This window comes from Lepisosteus oculatus, chromosome 15 (genome assembly GCF_040954835.1).
Source record: "Lepisosteus oculatus isolate fLepOcu1 chromosome 15, fLepOcu1.hap2, whole genome shotgun sequence".
Taxonomy (NCBI): Eukaryota; Metazoa; Chordata; class Actinopteri; order Semionotiformes; family Lepisosteidae; genus Lepisosteus; species Lepisosteus oculatus.
The window spans coordinates 33,062,086-33,082,031 of record NC_090710.1 but is presented as its reverse complement, the minus strand read 5'-3'; the positions used below and the strand labels follow the sequence as shown (position 1 = coordinate 33,082,031).

General features: G+C 36.3%; 2 protein-coding genes across 6 annotated transcripts in view; both read left to right on the top strand.

Annotated features, from left to right (window-relative positions):
* The window catches only part of LOC102690702 (kelch-like protein 1), a 54,751-nt gene extending 53,471 nt beyond the window's left edge, over positions 1–1,280 (top strand). For both annotated transcript variants that reach the window (XM_015364514.2, XM_006639378.3), the window contains exon 12: positions 43–1,280. In XM_015364514.2, coding sequence (XP_015220000.1) covers positions 43–102 — 60 coding nt within the window. In that variant the 3' untranslated portion in view covers positions 103–1,280. The remainder of the gene's footprint in view (positions 1–42) is intronic.
* A 3,234-nt stretch (positions 1,281–4,514) lies between these two features.
* On the top strand, positions 4,515–16,051 carry LOC102690500 (solute carrier family 22 member 15). 4 transcript variants are annotated; one of them, XM_015364506.2, is made up of 13 exons: positions 4,515–4,877; positions 5,946–6,054; positions 6,289–6,504; positions 7,451–7,583; positions 8,369–8,533; positions 8,964–9,093; positions 9,523–9,738; positions 11,126–11,266; positions 11,970–12,055; positions 12,213–12,333; positions 13,661–13,733; positions 13,970–14,173; positions 15,416–16,051. In XM_015364506.2, the coding sequence occupies exons 1-13, from the start codon at positions 4,855–4,857 to the stop codon at positions 15,494–15,496; spliced, it is 1,698 nt and encodes a 565-aa protein (XP_015219992.2). In that variant the 5' UTR covers positions 4,515–4,854; the 3' UTR covers positions 15,497–16,051. The 4 variants fall into 4 exon arrangements, with proteins under 4 accessions (XP_015219992.2, XP_015219994.2, XP_006639440.3 ...); XM_006639377.3 differs by lacking the exon at positions 4,515–4,877 and adding an exon at positions 4,993–5,328; XM_015364507.2 differs by lacking the exon at positions 4,515–4,877 and adding an exon at positions 5,393–5,734.
* The last annotated feature ends 3,895 nt before the right edge of the window (positions 16,052–19,946 follow it).

Sequence of the window (19,946 nt, the reverse complement as noted above, 5' to 3'; positions counted from 1 at the left end):
TTAAATAGATTTTTCACACAAAACGTATCTTCTCTTATACAGATGGCATCACTGAACATTGGAAGAGCTGGTGCTTGTGTTGTTGTCATTAAGCAGCCATGAAGTCCACAGAAAAGACTCTTCTTGTATCACAAGTGTTTCCTGAAATGGTGCAAAATATCAAACATGACCAAACATCATCGACAATTTGTTCAACCATTAAATTGTTAGAACAATGACAGTGTCTAACTGAAGTGTCTAATCAAGAATGGAAAGTTAAAAATGTTTTAAAATATATATAAGATTATTTCAAAATAAATTACCTATGATGTATTTTGGAATAACCTTGAATTAAACTCACAATCCACATTTTGGAGACCTGTGTAAATTGAAAACATTGTATTCGAGAAATACTTTTTTAAGGAAATGTACATGCTGTTTTAAAATGGCCACATATATCCAATATATCTGATTGAAATTTAACTGGATATTCTTCCATTATTGCAAAAGTGATGAGAAATTAACTACCATTTATGTTAATTCTTCTACTGTCCCATGACAAAAAATAATCTCACTTTCCTTTCAGATGCAATTAAAATAATATGCAGTATTTTACATTGCAACTTTTAAAATATGGTATTGGTATACAAACTACATAACAACTAAAGTTTGAGCAGAATCTCCATTTAAATAATTGTGTAATATTTCTCATAGACAATAATCTGTGGTTTCTTTGGAAAGACTAAATGTTTAGTTTTTTCCTGCAAAAGAGCATTTACAGTAGATCTTTCACTTTCATTCAAAAAGTAAAAAACATTTGTTTTTCATGGTTTTTAAAAGCATATACAGTTATATACATATACCAAAGTCAGAGATACATTATTTTTACTCTCAGGAAATCTTTTTTTTATTATCAAAATTATTTATGGTAACACTTGTTTTGTCTCTGTGTCAATGTCATCCAATTAAGTATTTTCTAGCTAAAGAAAATTGGTATAACTGATAAAAATAGTAACTATAATAACTGTATAATTAGGCAATGAGCCTTATTAAATGCCTGTCTAAAATAGTCATTTTGTTTTCTTCCAAAGATTGTGCAAAGAATTGTAATGATCATAGTATTATTACAGTATCAACCAAACATTAATAAGGAATTCTGTAATATGTTTAGCAAATACTGGGCATTTACAGAACAAATGGAGTATTGTTCATTTGTCATCCACAGGCCAATAGATTCTAACCATTTATTCCATACCTACTGTACCAGTAAAATTTACTGAGACGTAAATTAAAGCATGAACCTGATATATTACAAGAATGAAGCTGCTTGGTGATTTTGCATTATAAGATACATCTGCTCTGTGTCATCTCATTGCTAATATGAAGGAAATTCTCAATGAAGAACTGCTCAGGAAATCTGTATTCAACAGGTACAATGGAATGGGTGTGGTTAATAATTATTGTTGTTATCACTGTAATTGGTTCTGCTAATGTTGAATGTAATATTCTAATTTATGCTTTTCCTCCTCTCAATCTGAGCTCCTTCATTATGGACAGTACTGATAAACTCTTCCTACTCTGGCAGAGGAATCCTACTCCATTGGGCCCCTGAGCAAGGCCCTTAACCCCAACACCTCAAGGGGCGCCGTATAATGGCAGACCCTTCGCACTGACCCCAAGCTTCTCTCTCCCTGCCTGTGTGTCTGTGTGTCTCATGAAGAGCAAGTTGGGGTATGCGAAAAGACAAATTCCTAATACAAGAAACTGTATATGGCCAATAAAGTGATCTTCTTCTTCTTCTCTTCCGGATGAAGGTTTAGTGCAATTAAGAGCACTGACACATGAAACATAACAGATATTGAAAACCTTTGGTAGGGACACAGGTGTTTTGGGGGACTAGGGTAAAGGATGTATGGTCTTGTTTCATTTATTTTATTGATTTTAAAAAGGGAATGTATGGTACTCATTCAGTACCATAAGATAGGAAACTGCCTGTTAAGCTTAACAAGTGAGATGGAATGGAGGTTTTCTGGAAAACCTTGCTCAGTACAGATACTGCACGGCTTCACAGTGCAAACCCAGTGTTTTAGAAGGGTTTAACAGCTCAGATTGCTGTGATGCCAAGCAGCTAAAGCCGGTAATGGAATGTGGCTCCTGAAAACCTGAAAACCTTGATGAGTGAAAGCAGAAAGAGACGGCAGGCCTTCACAGGCAGGCAGACAGGCCTTCAAGTACAGCCCATGAATGACTCATCAGCTATCAGACCATTAACAACCAGTCTGACCACTTTATGCAAGGTCTTATCACAAAACTATAATTAGAACATACACTATATTAAAAGCTCTGTACTGTATTAGGTGAGCATGATTCTATCAATAGAGGGGATTTCATAATATGGAATTTTTTCACAGGTAATAATATATTATATATACTCTTGAATCAATAATAGTGTATAATATAATAATAATAATGTATAGTATTTTGCTTCAAGGAACTGTGGGTTGAAATATTTACACGCACCTGTAAATATTAGTTTAAAATCAGGTTACCTATTGTAAATCTGTTGCAGTAAAGATCATACTGTAAGCTGATTACATCAGAGAGCAATATGACATTTTCAGAAGTTCGACATTCTGTGTAGCTAATGATTCTGTTCGCTTTAATCCTGTCCATTTTCATGTCCAAATATGTCCCCTTTTCCTGACACAATGCTCTATTCTTCATGAAGCACGAAAGAAGTTGTTCACTGCTGGGTGTTAATGTGAGGGAGCTCACCAATGTCAGCTTCAGAGTTAAGTTTGAGACCCCCTCTCTCCACTCAGCTTCATAATAAACGGATTTCAAATCTGCACTAAACTGCATGGTAACTGTCACAGATGGTGACCCCTGTATGCAGGATAATTTCAGCTCCTGCTTTACAGCCGACTACTTCACCTAGCAATTTTTAAAGGTTGCCAAGGCCACTTTTTTTCCCCAGCAACAGATTCATTTTATCTTCCCAAAACACCAGTGCACCAACAGGCCAGGCAATACAGCCATCCTGCATAATATCCCGTTTATTTCAGTCTTCCTTTCACACAGGACTCATGACGCACATTATTCACAGGGGACTTTCACTGCCCGTGGACCCCAAGTACCAAAACCAGCGGATTATTCTCCTGAAAGCAGCTCCAGTCGCTGACCTGACCTGCCTCCTTCTCCCACAGGGAAGAAACTCTGTGTAGTTTTAGGCTCCTCCATCCTGGATGTCCTGAACATTGTGGTCCCTTATGGTCTTCCCCACCACCCTGTTTGTCTCCTAGTCCAGTTGTAGGTAAAGGAGGGAGGAAGGAGGCCTTCCTCCACTGCTCTCAGTAGAGCTCCTGGTCTCCGAGTCCTCTCTTGGTTGCTGAGGTACAAACTGTGTTTCCTCCAGTTTCTTACTTCTCTGTTTGCTGCTTGAGTTTTCATCACCGGGGTTTTTGATGCCCGTCTAACCATGGCTCATTCTTGGGGTGGGTTGGAAGTGTCCCTTGATGTCTTGGGTGTTGGCAGAGCTAACGCTAACTGCTTGGGGCTCATTGATCAACTGGCTGTATGCTGATGGGCCAGTGTAACAATGCTCTGTGTATTCTTACCCTGTTCCAGACCCCTCTCTCAGGGTAAGGCCGGGTAAACATAAATAAGAATCTATGCAAGGAGGATCTGTGAACAGTGGGAAGCTCAAGGCCAAGCAAAGACTTTTACAGAGACACTGGTTAGTCTATGCAAACTTAAAATCAGCATGGGCCCTGACACCTGCAGTCTCACACCCAAATGGTGTCACTCTGGTCGCTGTGACATAACTCTTTCCAACCTTACAAACACGATTGCATTTGAGGGCATTACTTGATTACTAAATTTAAAATGGTTTTGTTTTGACCATTCTTTCAGAATGACAGTATTTTAATACGGTATGTTAAGGTTTACTGCTGGCAGGAGATCAGGTACAGAAATCTTTTGTCATTTTTTGGTATGTTATGTTTTTTTTTTCTTCTTTTGTGGGCACTTCCCTCTCCCTTTAAGCTGTCCCTGCTGTCCTAGTGCAAACAGCAGGCTGGAATCATCAGGGAGCTGTCCAACTAGACTCCCACACAGCCAGGCACATGACACATGAGGTTTGTGTAGGTGCTGAGACAATGGGGACTGGACCTTGAGCAGAGCGGAAGGAAAGACAAAACACCAGGATACAGTACGTGGCAACCAGCACACTGGCCAGATCCACAAACTGCCCCCATGTTCACGCCTGGTGCCTCCCCGTGATCTCCTGGACATCCCCACCCTTCTTTCAAGCCCTGGGGCTGCTAGCCAGTGCGGGTGCTCTGGCCAGGGCAGGGAGGGTCATAGGGAAGATACTTCTTGGGAACATCAGGACTGAAGGGAATGGTTCAGACAGATGAAGTACTGCACCAGTTTTTATTCAGGAGCTTAATCAAGGATGTGCTCTAGAATACATGATCGAGCAGATTCTGGAAAGATTGAAGCCGAGGGCGTTTTGAAAGTTGTTGAAGTTCTCTTTTTGTAATGTCACAGAGAGAGAGGACTGTGCAGCCTGCAAGACATGTTCCCATTTTTTTTTGTTTGGATCCTCAGGTATCTGGAACTAAAGTGTTAAATTGTGCTTTGTGTGTCTGATGTACATACCTTTTTCGTTAAAAAAAAACATGTGATACAGGGATACCTTGTTGTAACTTTTAGTAGCATGTAGAGTAGTGCCAGAGTGGAATTTAGTAAGGTCTTAGTGTTCCTAAAAACAGTGTCATGTGATGATATTTAAATACCAAGTAGTCAAAGTTTAATGTCAGGCAAAGAAGAGCACCTGCTACAGAGCATTGTCTCCAGTGACTATTTCAGGGCATGAAGAAAGTTACTTTGCATTGGTAAGTCAGATTTTTCTTTTTTTTTTCTTTGCAAAAAAAAAAGTCTAAGCCTGATAATATGAAACTCCGACTGTGTGTGATCCGGAAGTGTTTCTTCACTTCGTCATTTCATAAAGAAATCGACATTTAGGAATAAAAACATGCATTTCCAAGTGCGGTCGGAGCAGCTGGAACAGGAGGAACAGCCGCACAGTTGTAAAGACTTGATCTGAGAGGCGTCAGAGGCGCCGCTCCTGTCGAATCATTCTTTGTGCTTCAAGCACCTTGCGCGTCTGCTGTGTGTCTGCATTAACCCTGCGCCTGAATCAAGAGAATTTTAAAGGAAACAAATTCCGTTTTTACAGGCTGCAACCACAACTTTTTTGTAGTTTCTCAGAATCTATGGAAGCACTTCTATGCTCAACAATGCTAAAAGGGAAATTAAGATATCAGAGTTAATATTTTTTGTGTGGTAAGCGCTCAGAAGTCCCTTTAAGGGTTAACTTAAGTTGGAATGATGTTCATTTAATCATGGGAAGGAGATATGTTGGTCTTTTTAATCACAGTAGCTTTCATTCCAGTCTTTTGTGTATTCACAATTAACTAAGACGAAAAAAAACGCTCCTTAGCGGAAACAATTTCCAAAAAAAGAATGATTCACGGTTGATCTCCTTGATGTTTTTGTTACTAAAAGCTCTCTTTCATTAGAAGTACAGGAAGGTTTAAGAAGTAGAATTGAAACAGTCTGTTTTCACATGATCTTAGCTAATAGGAGATCCGTTTGAATGCGATGACGCGACGTTGCGTGCTTTTTTCTACCCGGAAAGTGAAGTTAAGCTGCAGGTTGACGGATCTTGACTACTGCTATCTGAGAGCATGTAAAAACTGAAACATAACTAAATAACGCTTGTCGTGAGATAGGAAACAATGAACTGATTTATAGTGCAATGAAAAATAAATTATGTTAGTCTACGTGGATAGATCAGTTATCCAGAACTGGTAGATTGAGGATCTAAGGTTTTGTTTTGTTTTGAGTTTTAAAGGTAACGCGACTTACTGTACAGTAACACTCTTTGCCTAACTTTTCAGTGCATTTACACGGACTACAAATATGGAAATCGAAGAAGCATTCAAAGCCTGTGGTGAAATGGGCATTTATCAAATTTACCTCTGTATTCTTCTAGCATTTTTACTGATGGTAAGTAAAGTACCGTAAACAATATGGTAAGCGAGGAGGATGAAAAATGATATATATTATGTTGATGAGTTGTAAAATTGTATTGGGAAAGACGTTCTGTCATGCGAAATACAGTATTTACATTATACATTTAATATTATTTACATTATAATGGTACATAATTTCATTCATACCTTGCATGTGATTACTTACAGTATTTTATGTTGCATACTGATCTGTAATTTTGTACTGTAGTTATACGTGTCAATGGAAGCTGTACTGATTGCCTTGGTGGGATTGTCACCTCCCTTTCAATGGGACCTCCAGAAGCAGTTTGCTAATAAAAGCCTGCCGAGTGCGTCTTCTATTGCAGAGGATCGGCTCTTCAAACAGTGGCTACACGAAGCCAGCCAAAATGAAATGCATAAGCACTTGCATTTCAATGGCAACTACACCTCAATTATATCAGAGGTAAGGGTGGGCTGTGTTTCATCGCTTTCTTGCTTAGCCAGTGGTGTTAGTCTGTTGTCTTTCTCATACTGTACATCACTTAGACTCTTTATTATTTTTAGCTTTTTAAAGTCATCACTAAGACTTTTTTAATTTTTGTTGTACCGTATGTACTGCATGAAAGCTGTTGAGCAGTGCTGGAAGGTGCTCAGAATTAGATATTATATCCTGTATACTGTGTCAGCATGCAAGCATGAAGCAGAAGTTAATTCCTCTTCTATTTCCCCTGACTTATCCAGCCATCTCATTTATCGCATCTCTTGCACAAAACGCCTTGCCATATGAAGAATCAGAAAAACTGTCCTACCGTATCCGTGAACAACGAGAAGTGAATATTTAATGCCTCCTCAATCTGATAGTTCCTAATGTACCCATCCTGACCATAATTACACTGTGCTTTCTTTATGTATTTCTTCACAGTGATTCAAAGACTCCTACTTCAGAAATATATCAGACACCAATATTATCCTTAAACTAGGTTCATACTTTGGCCTCAGTTTTCAGCAATCAACTAATTTCTTTCTATGATTTCTATAATCCTCCACTCATCTGTAAGTTTCCACCTTCCACTCTTCCTCTGGGATTTGCCCCCAGATCTCTGACCCTCTAGACCCCTTTCTCATCTGTCTTCTGCCCAAACTCACATTCGCTTTCTTTTATCTCCTAATCCTCATGTTCTTGCACACTTCCTCATCCCCCTGCATGTCCGAAGAAGGCCGCACAGCCACATTGGTGCTTGTTTTCTTACTTTTGACATTTCACTTCTGTTGCCTTTAAATACATGAGGAAATATTATGATATCACATCTAAATCTGACAGGTGGCAGTCAGACAGAGAGGGTATTTTGCATATTAATTTTCTTCTTTATTATTTATGACTTTTTTGTCTGTATAACTGTGTGTTTCAGTGGTATTTGATAGGCGACGCTGCCTACAAAGTCTCTCTTGCCAGCTCCTTGTATTTCGTTGGAGTGCTGGTGGGCGCCATCACCTTCGGCCAACTCTCTGATCGCTATGGAAGAAAGAAGCTCTACCTCGCTGGTGAGGCTCTGCTGCTGCCTTTAAAACATACTGCCCACCAAACTTAACATCCTGTTACTCTCTGCGATTCTCATGTTTCACAGTGTAGACCAAATACATTTGTCACGTGAAAATCAGTGATAAATCATTCCGGCATAACATGTCATAAAATGTTTGACTGGCACATTTAAACTTTAGGTTCCATTTATTCATTGTAACAAGTGGGTCGTCTGCGGTACTCTGGAAGACTCAATGAGGAACCACAAATTCACAACAAGATCTCTGTGCCCTAGAGAGTAATGATGCAACTATGAGCTTAATTAACCATGGGGCATGCTTTAATCTGGAATGTTCTTACAATCTGTTGTCTGTCACTTCATAGATCGCAGAAGCACCATTTATGAACTTTGGAAGCATTACAATGTTGTCATAGCATCAGTAACAGGGCACATGCAAGATGTTCACTTGAAACAATACTGATTGGTCCAGTAGATTTAGTTAACCTTGTTGTACATCTGACATTTCAGTATCACACCTCTTTGTGGTTTCAGGCACAGTTTCTTTAGGGGATATTACAGAGGTAATGTTGAAGTATTTTTACTCAGAAACAGCCACAAATAAATTACACTCCTCATCAAAATAATTCACAATATCCTGATGACTTTATTATTGGTTGCCTTAAATGGTTATCATAAATAAAAAAGCAGTGGTATTCTGAATATGAAAACCTACTGCATAATTTGTGAAAATGAGAAGTTAATTTTATTTCTTCAACTGTTGATAATTTGATTTGTGTTTCTCTAAAGGTTTGGCATTTGATATAGTTTTTGGTGTATCAAGTGGCCTTGTACCTACATATCAGCTCTTTGCTGCCTCTCGGCTCCTGGTAGGAATAATGAATGGAGGAATGTCATTGGTTGCTTTTGTTTTGCTTAATGAGTATGTGGGAACATCCTACTGGTCAATCACAGGTATCCTAGTATTTTCCTGCTTTTTATAATTTTTGAAGCGACTTTAAACACGTAAAGTAAAATATTTGCTTGTTTCAGGGTGATGGAACAAATCTAATGAGATTAATTTTAATTGGAAGTGTTTTACACATTTTAAGAGTAGTTTGTCCTAGAACACATTTCTCAGTGTACTAGTTTCTAGAGAACTTCTGAAATTTTCTGCATCTCTGAATTCCTCAACACATTTCTATAGTCTTTGAAAATAAAATTATAGTCATAATGGATGTATGGTTAGATATTCAAACTGAAAATATAAAATCATAACTCAGTTATTGCATCAGGCTTTTTAGTACCCAATTTGAATCAGCTGTTTTAGCAACTGAGAAACAGAATGTACCTGTAGCTGAGGTTCTTCAACAGTTTGTCCTTTTTGCCTGTCCTGTGATTACAGGAACACTGGGTAGCTTTTTCTTTGCTGTGGGAATCGTACTGTACGCAGTCATTGGTTATTTTGTCCACTCCTGGAGGCTGCTTGCTCTTTTGGCTAATCTCCTGGCAGTGCTGGTGTTTTTCCTCTCATTGTAAGTTCTTTTTTCCTTATATCTATTTTTATATGTCTTGTCGTAAATACAAAGGGTTACATGGTAAACTATACAAACTTAGAACTGAAAACTGTTTTTAATAACAGTAATTTTCACAGTGAAGTTATGTTTTAATCTCTAAATTATGGAATTATGTTAATGGTTGTTATCACTAATTTCAGAGTACTCAGGATATTTCTGGGGGAGTTGGGCATATTTGGCTTATTGAGATTTATTTTGCATGTCCACTAATACCATTAATTACTTTACCAAAGTAAATGTGTTACTACAAAAACATCCTGGATTCATTTTACAAATGATTTCCCATAATGATTTATACATATTTCTAAACCAATACAATGGTTAAATAACCATCTACAGTTTTGCTGACCTTTTCCTTCGTTAATGAACATAACTTCTTGACTTTAGATTCATCCCAGAATCCCCACGCTGGCTATACTCACAAGGCCGACTCAGTGAAGCAGAAAATGTCTTCTTCTTGATCAGCAAATGGAACAGAAACTTGAAGTGCTCGATTTCTTTAACACCCCCACCAAAGAGTAAGAAGGAGCATAAAGCCAGCGCTCTGGACCTGTTCTACCACAGGGTTCTGCTCCAGCGTACACTTATCATGATGTATACATGGTGAGTAAAGTTTCATTAGGAATAACAACACCCAAGAATCAAAGGGGAGCTGCAGCACTATTGTTATATTTTGGGGTTTTGAAAGAATCGGTATCGATGAGTACATTTCAAACCACAATGAAATTAAAATGCACACAGTAACCTGTGAAACATCCAATTGGCATCACAAAATAGACACAATTTCCAGGTATGCGCAGCCCCATGTTCTGTTATTCAGAACGAGGCAACAGAAGTTCCAATGAGGTGAAGGACCCTATGACTAGTGAGCAGGAAGGGCCACTTCAGATTGCAGTAACCAGAGAAAATAATGCTTAAGGTTAAGGTCTACGTGCACCCACAAACAGAATCTTGATTGTATTGTCTCTAAGTAGCGGCTCAATATGGTAAGATTTATATTGCATATATACTGCAGGTAGTAGTTGGTGTTTGAACTAAAACTAATTTCAGAAGCCAACATAACAAGCTGCCCATTATACATCATTATACATTAGGAACAAGTAATAGGTTTATTCCATGCTGAAAAGAGAAGAAAGAAAACACAATGTTTCAGCCTTGGAGCCTTCTTCAGGTGTGAGAAAGACAGGGCAGTAAGCAAAGGTAATGTAGGGGAGATCAAAAGCTGGGAGAGAGGAGGAGTGAGAGGCAGGAGCAGGGGACAGAAAGAGAAACATTATATGTAAGTCTTCTTATCTAAAAGTTTCAAATTTATCTTAAACATCTCATTATAAAACAGTGAATTGGTGATTAGGGGTGTTATTTTATATGTCTTTAATCATTCAGTCAATGCAGTAGCCTGTATGTCAGTTGGTGACCTTCAGTAGATCACTTTTATAGGAATGTTTCAGGTCCTACAAAAGTCCAAAATAATAAAAAAACACCTTTATTAAAATAGTAATCTAAATTATTGATTTTCTGTATTTTCCTCAAGAAATGAAAAATAATTAAATTTCATAGTTTTTGAGAACATGCAACATTAATCCATTAACATGTTGTAGTTTACCTGGCCTTAATGAGGGTATTTCACAAAATACCCCTATACTGTCAATGCAGTTAAATTAAAAATGAACACTTTTGTAATATAAATAGTCAATTGCTACAAAAATACCCTCAATTCCTGTACATCCTCCTTATAATATTATTAAATGTAAGGATGAAAGTAATATATTGAAAAATGTACACAGGTACAGTGCACTTTAACATTTAAAAGCTTAGTAAAAGATACTGATTCAAATATTCAGTAAAATGTAATTCTTCATTTAACTCTGGGAAAGACTGTAGCGGTTACACTTAAAACTGTAACACTTGAATCTATTGACAATTATGACCATATGTATTATGTTTATCTTTGATTTTGACTGATAGCTGCCCTTGTCATCTTTTGTATCAGGTTTGTGTGCAGTCTTGTGTACTATGGTCTTACGCTGAATGTTGGGAACATGGATGGAAATATTTATGTCAATTTGGGCCTTTCAGGAGTTGCAGAGCTACCATCTTATCCAGTCTGTTTGTACTTAATAAGCCGCAAATGGTGAGTTATGTTTAGTTAAACAAATGAGAATATTTCTACCCTAATTCAATGTGTAGGTGAACATTTTAAGCAGTTAGAGATCTGACATAATGTTTTCGAAGACCTCACTCAATTAACTTCTTTAAAGTGATTTTAAGAGAAGGTCAGGGTTTAATAGAGCTGTGTTTTTCGTTTTAAACCTGTTGTCCTACTAATGGTTTAAACATCTGTGGTCAAAACAGACTTTAGCAAGAATCTTTTGAAAGGTTGACAACACTTGCAGATCTGCAAAGTTAAAGAGATACAGTACAACCCATTGTAGGTAATTGTGAATGTCTTAAATGGCTGTTCTGGGCAGTTTAATTTAGACGATCAAAATAGTTGCATGAGATGAAGATAGATAATTAAAGGCAGTTTTTGTAAATTGTAACTCGACCATTATATAATAACTGTGATTATAATTAATGTATTGTATGTAATATTTATTAATACACAACAGTTTCAAATACTCTTAACCATGACTAACAAATTACTAAGTTTCTGAATTACGGTTAACTACATTAAATCAATTAAATTAATTAAATTTAGCAAAGTTCTGTTCCTGAGAATGAAACTCATTCCTGTTTAGCTTAATTTTTTGTCATAAAAGTTTTTGTTTGTATTTTCATGTAAATCATTGTTGCTATAGTTTTCAAAACATTTGCTTTACTGCGTTATCATTTAGGTCTGGACGCCGAAAGTCTTTGGCAGGCTTTCTTCTCTTGGGAGGGCTTGCATGTCTCATCATCGCATACGTGCCAGAAAAACAAGGTATAAAGTCTTATATCCTGAGACACAGCGAGCCTTCGAGAATGAATTAATAATGGGTCATTTCTTTTAAAGTTTGTAAGACCTTCCCTTTTCATTATTCACTCTTGACCTTGCGATGCGCTAGACTTCTGATTTTAAAACATTGACTTCTTGACAGAAACTGGCCTGTTTGCAGTGGTGAACAAACTGACGCTCTCTTTGTTTGGAAAGATGGTTATCAGCTCTGCCTTCAATATAGTCTACATCTATTCATCAGAGCTCTATCCAACGGTGGTCAGGTAAAAGGCTGATTAGTTAATTACGTTTTCACATTTTACAGTGTTGCCTGTTTCAGGTGCAGGATATGAGACATTCTTTCTATCACTTGGTACCTACAGTCAGGTACTGACCTTGAATTAAGGAAAACAGACATGTTTATTAACATGGTGGACCTCATCTACTGTACACACAGGCAAGAGTTTGCTCTACACAGTCTGCTTTCTTTTATTATCGTGAAACTTTCAATATGAACAGCAACAGCTGTTTAATAGTGTTTTAAGAGCTGCTATCCTGTCCAGGTATGTTTATAAAAACAGAAGTACAGTTATTTATTGCAACTAAGCATCTACATGTGGAAAGAAATCAATTTTAGCTTTCCAGAAGTGACAGCATTAAAAAAAATAACATCATAGTTTTTTGTTTTTGTTTCGGTAGAAGAGGTTTGCATTGCTTTCAGGACTGTCTTTATCCCATGTTTGTACAAAATAGATAAATAGTGGAACATGCCTTACATTTGTATTTGGTTTAAGTCTGTATTCACTGTCCGGTGTACATAGAAAACCTTTGATTAATGTTTTTATGTTAATGCTGCATATTGCTGTACACTCAGTTTTTCAGTTCAAATATACTTGGTGCATTATTTTTTCATCATGTGTACCTGACAGATCCATAGCTCCATAAATATTGCACATATAAAATAATATTTGTATGATGTTTCCTTCCACTAGAGGGTGACAAAAGCCTGTTGTTAAGACTGTTTTAAGTAATTTCTGGCTTTGAAGAGCAGCTTTGTTTTGCGGTTGTTTGCAAGAAACTTTATTATAACTTTGTGAGGAAGTATTAGTGAACATGTTAGACTGAAATGTATTTTATTTATAATATTTATGTATATATTTACACATCATAGTATGGCAGACAAAGCCATTTCTGGGATAAACTGATGTATTCCAGCTGTGAATCTGAGAATGTTTAATTAATCCATAAATCATTAATCCACCATGGTAGCAGTTACATTTTTACCTTTCTTTCATGATTCATCTAAGGAAGCTTTTAAAAACGTAATAGATGTAAAATGTCATTGTTGTTCCAACAATTCAGAAACAATTGCTGCCGTTTCTAAGTAGTTTAGAATATTGCAGTCAACCCATTGCTTAAGGGCTTTATTCCCATTATAAAAAAGGATGAATTTCAAGACAAAACATGAAATGTTATTTTGCTAAACAAATATCTAAAAATAATGATTACTGTATTCATTCTATTCAAAATCCCTTGTACCTCATATACTTTCGCAGATAGTTCTAGCTGAACTGTAGTTTCTCCATGCTGATGTTGAGTGATCTGTTTCAGGAATATTGGAATGGGAGTATGTTCAACAGCCTCTAGAGTGGGGGGAATCTTGGCTCCTTTTATTCCTTCCCTGGTCAGTAAGTGTTGTGACTTAACATTTGTTTAATGTGCTTTGATGTAAAGTAATAAAGTATTCAAAGTAAAAAAAAAGCTGAATAGTTAATGTTATTTGCTTCACTCATATCTCCCGTATTGGTGTACTCAATGTCCTTACATTTTGGAATCACATGAAGTTTCTTTTAGGACGTTCTACATACAGTAAATTGCATAAAGCGCAACTGCATTTCTTGTAAACCTGGTTTCTTCCAGGAATCAATACAGTGGGCTCTGCCATTCTTTGTATTTGGAGCTGCTGGTTTATCAGCAGGGCTGCTGAGCCTGTTGCTGCCAGAAACCCTGCAGAAGAGACTGCCAGAGACGATCGCTGACCTAGGGGAGAGGTGCAATGGTGTTTATTACCGGAGAATCAAGGATGAAGCATCTCTACCACTGCAAACACTTGGCAGTGAATTGGTAAATACCGTTTTGTTTTTCCAGGAAACATAAATATGCATGTACAATATTTTGCTGTTAAGTTCCAAAGCTGGTAACATTTGATCAAGACTGTAAGAGACTGGCCATACCTAATATTGCAGAAAGTAATGTCGTTTTTGGATCTTGATCCAATTACAAAAAGGATCCATTTGATGTTGATATTCTAACAACAGATGACAGATGGTTGATTTTATGTTTTATAATCATCTCAATAGAGATGGTTTTGTCTTCAGTGTAGTTTGTTGAATGACTTTTCTCTTTTCTGAACGCAAAACATTTGTGTGGAGAATATAAAGAACTAACAAGGTTTGATTTTAAAAAATGTGTGCGCATTGTTAAGTTTCCAGAGTTGTGCTTTTTCACGACAAAATGTATACCAAAGAGCCCTGGAGGACTGACATAGCAGCTGTGGAAGTTAAGAGGTGCAAATATTGTCTTGTAGGGACTAGTAATAGACACAATTTGACACCAGACCAATACTAAACGTCTGGTTTTCCTCTGACTGTTCCTGACAACCTTTTCCACATCTGACATAGAATGTAAATTTACTGGATTCCCATAACCACTAAAGGAAAGTATAACAAATACTTTTTTTTCTAAATGTCGAGCATGCCATTATAATGGAACTGTGTGATTGATTCAGTACATGTTGTATTTGCTGTGTTTATTTTGGAATAACTACTATTATGAAGTGAATCAAAAAAAAATTACGTCTTGGACAGTCTATTTTATGAAGAAGAATAGCATGGAAGATATAAATGTGAAGAAGAGAATGTCATTTGACAATATTTACAAGATTATATTTAAAGCAGATCACTAATATAATCTAGTCTGTTTTTTTCTTTGTAATGCCCATGTTCTGAGAAGAAATGCAAAAACCTGAAATTGATTATTCAAAATTAATGTGGCTAAATTATGTAACAATAAATGCAGTTCCTCTGGAGAGTACTTTAGATGGTTACTAGCCTTGAACACAAGGTCCTGCAAGACAAAAAAGCACAGAGATGTCATATTTAAGCAGAAAACTTAAGTGATTTTTATTTAGAAATCTTTTGCTTTGTGATGCTATCTTGTAAAAACAAAATATTAGACAATATTTGTCTTTTCAGTTTTGGTTTTGTTCCAGAAAATCTAGTTAGCTGAGTTGCAATTAGCTGGAAACTGGAATGCTGTGAGTATCCAATATTATTTCAGCTTTTCTGGTCTAATGTCTGTTCACAGGCAGCCCACAGTGAGGGGCACGAGGAGACAGATGAGGATGAGTTTGTTAATCCAACTGAACAAACACGGATGATCACATGAGTGGATTGGTCTGGAACTTGTCATCCCTGGATCCAGTGTGTTTGCAGACCTACAGTACAACATATAACCTCAAGCTGAAGACAAAGAGCACATAGGCTGCAGAAAAAAACTCTCAGCCTTCCTCTTAGAATAGCTAATCACAAGATTTTTTTAAGGTTGTGGTACAGTATGTGGCCTCATTTTATTTTTCCACCACTTTAAAGAACTACTGTATTTCAGCTTGCTCTTATTTAATTTAGTAGGATATTGGTTAAATGAACATAGGACTGAGAGCTCATGTACAGTATAAGGAAATAAGGAAAAAATACAAGTAATATAGAATAGTATTCTTACAATTCTATAAAAAGTACTACTTACAAAAAATAGTACTTACAAAATCAGGAAAAAACATATCTGAAGGTTGAACTGTATCTAAGTGTTCAATTGTTTCGTTCTAAAGTGTACTGCATAGTTTGATTTAACCATTACAGTACTTGTTAAATTTGAGTAAAAACATTTATATTATTATTATATTGAGACATTAAAATTATTTATGATACTTGCAAAAATACCGAACTGCTGCATTGTGATATTTTCTTTCCAAAATTTTGTTTTGAATTTCTAATATTTTTGTTCTTTTTATTCTCTTTAAAGTACAAATGAATATAATTCAGTTTCCCAGTCAAATAAATGTATTGGGGTATTTAGTTAAAATTGTTTATAAATGTATCAGTTTATTGACTTCATTAATGGGATAATGCTTCTACTAACAAGAATTATATAAATAATCTACCCAACACCTTTATCAAAATGACTAACATTCAATTGAAAGTTATAAAACTCAAATACTGTACATATATTAATTAATGTCATGCACCAGAGCGGTATACTATGGCTACTATAATGCATTCAGATAAGTAAAACAGTTTCTGATTTTGATCAGTAATGTTTTACAAATATCCATCAATCTACCACATTTGTAGTGAACTTTTTTTTTGCTGAAGCTCAGTTCTGACATAAACAATGAGCATCCTGACCAGCAAAAAAAGTTACTGTGATCAAAATGTTAGAGCATTAGAGCAAATATTTAATGTTTCTCACATTAAATTAAAGCTTGATCATATTGAAGAAAACAACAGCCTTTACATATCTAAGTCTATACCAACTACATAGAAAGTTCACCAACTTTGACATCATTACTGTTTTTATGCAATGATACAAAGGGTAGTTCAAATATGATTCTCAGTAGTAAGACCGGAAAGTTAAGATGCAAAGTGCTTCATCTTGAATGTCAGGATTTGTTTCCTGTAGATAAGATCGATTCATCATGGGCTCAGTCAGTGAAGGCTGTTCGTTCAGAGCAACTGTCGAGCACAACACTCCAGAAATGGCTGTTGGTCCGCTTTTGACTGCACAGCAGTGCACAGCACAGCAGGGGGCTTGGTTTGGCTTGGGTGTCGCTGGATAGGCAGTACAACAGTGACGCTGTTCAGTACCTGTGAGATTGTAGGGTTGAAAACGAGAACTGTTCCGGTGTTTTATTGATACAGAGCTACCACTCCAGGCACTGTTGAACTCGCAGGGTAATGAAACAGAAACAGTTAGCTTCTGTGCATTTCAGAAGAAAGTTTTTGTAGTCTCTGTACCATACAGTAGATATTACAAGCACCATAGCTGCGATTCAAATAGATTTAACATTTATCGATTCCAAATATAAGGAAGGAAGTGAATGGAAAAAAAACCTATGCAAATCTGGAATATTAACACAAAAAGTAAGGAAATAGTTCTGGAAACGTAAATATCTAAATTGATTGCAGAGACTTATTGTAGATCTAGATCCAGTGACTGCTTGGCAGTTACAAGGAGATTCATATAAAACAGCTCCTGTCACCAGAAGGATGAAAAGTGAATGTTTGTTTAACTTCACAGTTGTTTCAGGGAAAATAAACTGTGAATTATACACACTTCTAGTTTTCATATATACAGTAAGACAGGACTGAAATTATTAAGAACGTAAGAATGGTTGCAGATGAGGGAGGCCATCAGCCCATCTTGACTGTGCGCTAATATGAATTGTTCTGAGGATCTCTTCTGACTGCTTTTTTAAAGAAGCCAAGATATCATGTTTGACAACAATGGCTGAGTAGCCTATTCTGAACTTCCATAACTTCTCCTTAGAACGTCTGGCTTGTGTTTCAAGTTTGATTCTGACTATTGCCAGTGCCTTTGAATGCTTGAATCGGGTCTCTTTGTAAGAGTTCATTGCTCAGTACTTTTATTCCTCAAAGCACAGAACCATACAGTATACCTGTACCTGATTCCAGAGTCATATCAATTTTGTAATTAACCAAAACGGAGCACAAAATGTGAAATTAGGTCTTACTACTGCATTCTTTAATTTTAAGTACATTTTACAGTACATTGTACAGTTTTAATCACATTTTGAAACAATTTGTCTTTTTCATTGTCCCCCCAGATTTTCTAAAAGATAGAAATAGTGTCAATATAATCTTCTGAGTCAACATCTAAGTGTTTTCAATAGATTGCTCACTTTTGAATTGTCTCTAAATTTTCCTGTCTTTTCCCGCAAATCTACCTATTTTGGTATCATCTGTGACCATGATTTATTGATTAATTTTGCCAGAATTGAGAACAGTGATATAAATTAAGAATAACTGTGATCCCTATACAGATTCATGTGAATTAAGACCAAAGTACAACATTTGCAACTATGTTATTTTACCAATAACTAATATAAATTAGAATAATTTAAAATCTGTAGCATATTCCCAGATGTACAGGGACTGGCCACAGTTAGAACACCAGTATTAATAAGGGAAGGATATTTTTCTGAGACTGAAGCCTATACAAGCAGTCACACAGATACATTATTGCTTCATGTGAGTTAATACGTTCCTGCTGGAAATGGGGGCGTAATCAATTCAGTGGCTTTGAGTACAAATTTAGAAAAAAAAATCCTCTGGTCAGAAGTCAATGGCATCGACTGTGTCAGATCACATTACTGTGCTCAACCGCTGATAGTTTCCTGTTTTTCCTGCTTCAGAAAAGTAAGCCAACTGTTAAGTTCATTGAACTGTTCTGCATGCTATAAAATGGAAATAGTCAGGCTTATACATCAGCCTTCTTAAAAAGTGTACTAAATGCATAGGGGCTGATTCACACAAGGCTGTAGTGTGATAGGACATGTATAAGCTCAAGGGGAAACAGCATACACACAAACCACAGACTGAAGTGTTTCCAAGCCCTACATGCATGTGCATGTTCTAAAAACAAATTTCATTTAAATGTTATGGCTCTGCTAATTGCACTGCAAGGCATTCAAATGATGTTGAAGGACAAAGTAACCAGAGTCATGATATGCGCTTGCTATTCGCAAACACTCTGTAGATGGAGTGCCTAATTTACACATACATTTGTACAGATGATAAACAGGTAGAAGGGGCTGAGATCCTTCTTATAAAAAGGAAAAAGAAACGTCCACATCCTGAATGCTCAAAATACATGGATATTTGTTGAATAAGAAAAATCTTGCTATATTGCCAAGTCTGCATCAAACTTTAAGTTAGCACAAGCACTTTAAATTACAGCATAATGACACAAAAACATCTGGATTACATTTTGCAGGGCAGCGTAGTGTTCACATTTATTTAACAGTTCATTAGTTAAATTGTACTTTTCTGTGTTATTTTATCCTCTGTGCATTGGTAGTCACCATTATTTTACTGTAAGACTGTGAAATGCCAGTATTTTAATCATTGCAGATCTATTAATACATATTATGTGTTTGCATTAAACTAACCTAAAGTAACACTTTAAGCACCCTAAACAGTAAGTCATGATTATTCTAAAAATAAACCTTTAATGGTATTTATTGGGAGTTTACAGTTGTTGACAACACAGTCAGATGTTTTAGGCTAGCTGCTCTTTATGATCAATTAGACTAAATCCCAAATCATTGTGAGTCACTCTAAGTGACTGTTGTGGACTGAACAGCGCAGAGGTTGCTATGATAAAATGTTCCCCTGGGTCCAAATGCTAGCTTAATTTGTTATCTGTTTCCATTTATGTGTTTTTGCTGTACCCATGACTTGACCTATAAAAGGAGTTTTTTCCCCATCTTTCTGTCTAAATGCTGTTTTTCCCCATTACTTCAAAAATTCAAAATACAATGTATCATAATGTTGGACTGTAAAACAGCAGATGTTTCCTCAATAAATGTTAATTAAATTTAAAATGGTTATATTCTCATTAAATACGACTTAAGACAAATAATAAACTGATGAATAAACTCTAGCTTTTTGACAGAGTACTGGACAAAAGTTATTCACTATAATTCCACCAGGATGTAAATTGGGTGCACTTTGGAAGTGATAAGTTATAAATGTGCTGTACTGTATATGTACGTGGTTAAGTATAGTTTGCCTAAGCTGAATACTGTATATACAGTATG